Here is a 6,249-nt window from a genome sequence, read left to right on the forward strand (position 1 = left end):
AATAATAATAATAATAATGGGGTTTATGGAGTGTGGGTCAAAGTGCCACCAACAATTGTATCTGTTGAGAAAAACACTGAAAATACTGAAACTGGAGTAAAATAAATACATAACTTAAATACTGATTCATGTTGAGAAATAAATAATTATAAATAGCCTAAATCTCATGCCCATCCCCCTCCAGAAAAAAACAGAAGCTCCTTCCGCACAGACAGTTCGAGTTTCAGTCACAAAGCTCCGTCCACAAGCTTCATTCAGCCCATCGCGGTTTTTCCACCAAAGGGCTGAAAAGTTTTTTATTTTATTTTTTATTTTCACGATTCTCGTGTTCGTGTCGGTTTCGTCTTTTTCCGTCTTTGTTTTATTTCTCATAATGAGTTCCAAGCTGCCAGGGTCGGCGTTCAGCAGACAGTGCGACAGGGGGCGGTGGGGAGGGGGATGAGTGGGGCGGCTCACCGCTGCTGAGGCGGCCGGGAAAGGACGCCGGACATGGGGGGAAGAGGAGGAGGCGGAGGCGGCGGCTCGCTGCCCCCCTGCAGGCCGTGCAGGAGGATCCGTGGGACCAGTGGTCTCTGCAGGGCCGGCGGGGGCGCCGAGGGGCCTCTGTAAAGGTAGAGGGCCGCTCCAGGGTCCAGGTTGGACACCAGGCTCTGGGGGTAGAAGTACGGGGACGGGAACATCCTCTGCAGGGCAGAGTAGTTTCCAGCTTCCGCCAACAGCTCCAGTCCCACCGCCGTCTGCCTCTTCCACTTCGTCCTGCAGCAGATAAAAGAGCAGCTTTAGCCTTTAGCATGTGTGTATCAATAAATGTGGTGTGTTTGTATCCAGCACACTAAAATAACTGCCATCTGTTTACCTGGGGTCCAATTAGAAGTCCGAGTAGCCTACATCTGTTTTTTTTTTCTTTGTAAATCACCAAAATCTCCAACCTGCCACTTGTATTCACACCCAAGGACGTCTGTTAGATTGCCAGTATGCACTCCATGCAGGTGAATAATTCATAATAAAGATAATTGAGTAGATATAGTGGTTTGTTTGAATTATTGATATGCACACATGCAACGATGCATTATTCATAGGCCAAAGTGTTGTGTTTTTATATTTATTTATGTCATTTAGCTGCCTCAGAGTCACAACTATAGACAAATAAATGCGGAGGGTAATTCAAGCGGAGACTGCACAGAACAGGTTTTTACGTTAACGAAGAGCGCTTCTCCTGCTCGCGCACGTTTAGACTTTTACTTATTTACAAACAGCTGACACCTCTGCACTCTACTGTAGGGTCAGTGTGTTGTACTGTAATGCTGGAAAAGACAATATACTGTTGCACTGAGATGCTGAAACCGAAAGAAATAAACCCAGGACTCTCTGACAAGCGAGACTAATGTTGATGGAAGAAAACATAGCCTATAATAATATAATTTAATAGAAAAGAGATTAAAATCAAGGTTGGCAATAATAATAATAATGATAATAATTATGCTAATAATAAGAGTCAATAAATCATTAAAAAAAAGTTGTACCCTGAGGTCGCTGACATTTTCAATCAGCTGTCAATCAATAATTGCTCCTCTAAATTTACTTGATGTAATTCCAAAGTAAAAGTTAGACCTGAAACAAATGAGTGGACTCATCAACTGTCTAAAAAAAAGAAAAAAATAATCTATTTTATTGATTAACATATTGTTAAAAATGAAAGTGTCGCCCTCTCCCACTGCATGCCGGTTGGATGAATTCCTCTGAGTGTTGGACCTCTCTGTTAAAACTCTTGAGGTTTTGTGACATTTTCTAGCGAGCAGTTAATCAGTTAATCAGAACAAATGGCAGGTTAATCAATAATTAATTGGGTGGTTAGTTGCACTCCTAGTGGCAGTGACTCATAGGTTAAATGAACTCGTGCCACCTTTAGGGTGATGGTGGGAGGAAAACATGGCGTCCCTGGATCCATCCAGTCATGAGTCATGAGCCGTGAGAAACCACAACACCCCCCACCACCACCACCACCCCCCTCCTCCTCCTCCTCATCCCTCTCGGTGTCCTCACCTCCGGTTCTGGTACCAGGTCTTGACCTGCGTGTCGGTGAGGTTGAGGGAGGCCGCCAGCTCCATGCGGTCCTGGACGCTCAGGTACTTCTGCCGCTCGAAGCTGCGCTCCAGCTGGGCCAGCTGGTGGTCTGTGAAGGCCGTCCGGGCCTTCCTGGGCTTCTTGAGCCGGACCTGAGAGCTGTCTCTGCTGCTGGAGATCTCCCTGTCCCCTTCCTCTTTCACTGGAGGACGGAAAGCAGCGTCCAGGAGAAGGAAGAGACAAAAAAAAAAGAAAGAAAAGAGGAGAGGGGAGTTAACGCAGAGCTCCAGCCACTGTGCAGCCTCCATAACAAATCTGTGCAGCAGCAGCATCAGCCTCTAACACAGACAACTATCAGTGTCAACGGCATTAAAAATAGATTAAAAACGGAAAATGTTATGGCCCAGTAGATTCTCACCATGGAGCTGCTTACTTTAATCAAGGCTTTGACTCAGGAGGAAGTCGTAAAATATGAAGTGAACTCTGGTTGGATCAAGGCAGAACTGAATTTTAATAACTTCATTGCGTGTATTTTCAAAAAAACTGGAAACACTTTGAGCAGCACGTCCCGTGTGAGAAGTGCTATAAAAGGGTTAAGTGGCTGATTGTCAGAATTTGAAATAATAATCACAAAAAAAACGTATTCCCATCTCGAGGGATGTGATTAACTCCTGTTTTCTACTACAATGCGTTTCATTTTGTTTTTAGTTTTTTAATTAGAAATAAAATGGAGGAAACCACATTTAAAAAAAATGTATACTGTATTTATTACTTGTATTATTATTATTTAAAAATCTAACCAGAGGTTTCAAGGCACAGTTTGCTTGATGAGAAACAAAGTGACAAAACATTTATTGTGGAAACATATTTTTCAGCAGTCTGACAGCAGCATGTTGGCTTTTCTACCTGTGTATCCACATGTGAGGAGTCAGACAGAGCGCCTATAGGCGAGATGGAGCTATTTGATTTGGACTTAAATTGATATGAAAAGCTTCTTCCAATATTCGCACTTCCAATCTGATATTTCTCCCGTCAGCACAGCCGCACTTCTTTGTTCTTTTTTTCTGCGTGTTGTCATGTCAGGGCGAGCATTGATATATACACTCCTTCAATTCTCTTTAAAAAAAAAAGAAAAGAAAAGAAAGAAGAGAATAAGGGAGGGGAGGAGGGGGGGCGAGGCGAGAGATCCTGGTAGTTGAATAGTTGAGTCGTCTCAAGAAGCACAATAATCCGCCTAATTGAGCCACAAGGGAAGGACGAGCCTTTCAACCGCGACCGGAGAAACTTCACAGGACCGTGGAAATGAGTGGAAATCAAGAGCCGGGCGGCCTTGCGCGGTTACAAATCTGATTAGCGCCGGGGACAAATTGCATCAAATCCCTGAAATATTATAGGAGGCGGATTCGCGGAAATCAAAGCCACCGTACAGGCGCTCTGTGGGCCCCGCGGCTCCTTCAATCAATCAGCGCGTCGATGAGCATCTCCATCCACACTGTGACACGCGGGGGCGCGCGGACGCACGCGCGCGCACACACGGAATTTGTCGAGCAAAATCATGACGTGAGGGGCCGTATCGATAAGGTGAACGAGGATGAAAAGTGCCCCGAGCCAAAAAAAAAAAAAAAGTGAATGAAAGCAGATGATAAAAAATAACAACAGTGATAATAATATTGATAATAATTCGCTTTTTGTTTAAAATGTGATTTCAGTTGCAGCCATATGATGCATTTTCTATTGTAGCCTTACGGCGGTGTCTTCTGTCCAGGCTCTGCTTCATTAAACTGTCAATGGAGGTGACATGTGTGTTATGGCTGACATGATTGGAAACAGAGAGAGGCCCTTGATGGTATTTATCTGGAGGCGCCCCTGTCATCTCTCTCAGCCTCACCTCCCTGACATCAACAGATGCTTTCTGGATCATCTGCACGCGCTCAGTCGTCACTTTTAAATATGTAGTAACTTCATATAAATAAACTCATCACAGCTTTTTACTCTGCAGGTAAAAACACACAAACACACACACGGTTTCAGCTCCGTGATGCAGCAGATCGGGCTCGATTTCGTGCTCATCGGTGGCTCCCGGCCTGAAACTGACTCCTGTCAACTTATTGGGAAAGATCTCCTCGTTTTACTGTGTTTCACTTTTTCCCCAAATTATTGAAAAAAAAAAAAAAAAAAAGCTGAGCTGCTGAATTTTGATTTTACACCATTTTGGGGGAAACGATTTGAAAAGCCTAAAACACTCTCAGAAAGCACCTATTTTCATTAAGTTTATAGTCTTGTTGTTTTTATTCATATTTACATTCAATTTCCATTATTATTTGCCAAGTAAAAGTCTCAAATTATAGACTGTTTGGCTGATTTTATTTTACTTTATTTTGAAATTATTTTCTGGATAGCAAATTATTTTCTTTATTTTATCTTATTTGTTAAAGTAAATTGCATTAGTATTATAGTATTTTATTTTGTTATTTAGTGAGTTTGTATCCGAATTTTTTTATTTATTTTTTTTTTATTTTTTTTTTACATTTGTTGTCAAACCAATTAAAGATGTTCCAGTCTGCATTAGCTGAAAAGTATACGAAATAGGTCTAAAACAAGTTCCCATATATAAACAGAAAAAAAAGTCACAACAAAGCAGGAACAAGCTCCCAACACAACTAGTATGGTTTTAAGTGACAGTTGTGTTTCTACATGAGCCAGAAGTCCAATATGAAACCAAGAGGCCAAATCAGTGTCAGCTCCAACCTGCTCTCCAAGGCAGAGCAGCTCCTCCACTCTTCCCCACAGACACGCAGCTCTCCGTCCTTACCTTTATATTCACTGTCTGACGACGAGTTGCTGTGGATTTTCTCCATAAAGTCGTCCGCTATCTTGGAGGCCAGCCTCCCCGCCTCCTGAGTCGGCTGTCCATTGCTGGAGTAGGGCGCGCACGCGGCCAGGGGCTTACAGTCCGCGAGAATGTCTCTGATGAGGAAGGAGGAGGTCACGGTCCTCTGCTGCGACCCCGCAGATATCTGTGCGTGTTGGAGGTGCGGCGGAAGGCCGACACCGTGACCTTGCCTCTGGGCCACCTCCTCCACGCACTCCCTGCGCGGCGACGGAGGCGACGAGCAGCCGCTCTCCACGTCTGATCTCGGGCTGAACTCCAGGGGCGAGCGGCACTCCCCCACCAGGCTGTCCCCTTTGGACACAGGACTTCCAGGCCTGTGGGACAGCAGCGAGTCGATGCCAAAACTGGACCCGTTGGCGGACGCCTCCATTGTCTTGATCGCGGCCTCCTCAAACTACCATTTGGTATTCAGGACAAGTTTTATTTTATGGAGGAGGAAAAGAGGGGGTGTTGAAGTCTCAGTTGATCCAGCAGTAGAGAAAGAACCCCCCTCCACGGACCAACAACAAAAACAAAAAACAGTTTTTGGATACGCTACAAATAAAATGAATTCATCCACAGAGGAAAAATATCTCCAGTCTAAGTTGCGTTACAGAAATCGTCCATGCATCCGATTCTCTGGTTGTTTGTCAAGTCTGAAGAGACGAGTCCTCCTCAAATCGATGCAGTCACAATCGATTCTCCGCTTCCTTCAGGATCAACTCCTCGTGTTTCTGAGTTCACAAAACCTCACCGGGGGACGATGAGCCGGGCTGCTGCCGAACTGCTCTCACCAGCACAGCCCGAAAAGACGCAGAAAATATTGACTGTTATGCTGAAGATGTTGGAGCGACAGCGAGTCGGGGTCTTGTTCGAACGAGGTTGTTGGAAACGCGTTTCAGCACCATGGACAGGTACGGGCGGAGAGGTGGAGGGCAGCTCGTCATGCGGCCACACATGCGTCAGAGGAAAACTGCTGGCATTATTTAAAGCACAACAACAAAACCTTTAAAAAAAGAAGAAGAGAGGAAGCGAAGAGAGAGAGAGAGGGAGAAGGGGAGAGAGAGAGAGTCCGAGAGCTGCAGCAGGGAAAGAAAGCAGCAAAAGAGGAAGAGGCGGAAGACGCGGGACGATGCGATGCGCGCTACAGATGCGAAAAAAAGGAGAGGTAAACTGGGTTAAATAGTCACAACTGGCAAGTAAAAGGACGAGATGTGATGGGGTGGGAGGGAATCCCAAAAAATTGAACTTGAGGAAAAGTCAGGAGCTAGGTTTTAAGAGCGCCTTGTCCACGTGAGTCCCCTGTGACAAGC

At 45.0% G+C, this 6,249-nt stretch overlaps 1 protein-coding gene across 1 annotated transcript; it reads right to left on the bottom strand.

Moving 5' to 3' along the window:
• Nucleotides 1–452: 452 nt before the first annotated feature.
• Nucleotides 453–5,327, bottom strand: barhl1b (BarH-like homeobox 1b; the record flags this gene model as incomplete). Its single annotated transcript, XM_083983019.1, has 3 exons — nucleotides 453–756; nucleotides 2,044–2,266; nucleotides 4,877–5,327. The coding sequence occupies 3 exons, from the start codon at nucleotides 5,325–5,327 to the stop codon at nucleotides 453–455; spliced, it is 978 nt and encodes a 325-aa protein (XP_083839145.1).
• Nucleotides 5,328–6,249: the final 922 nt, after the last annotated feature.

The sequence above is a fragment of the Trachurus trachurus genome, assembly GCF_905171665.1.
Source record: "Trachurus trachurus genome assembly, chromosome: 12".
NCBI lineage: Eukaryota > Metazoa > Chordata > Actinopteri > Carangiformes > Carangidae > Trachurus > Trachurus trachurus.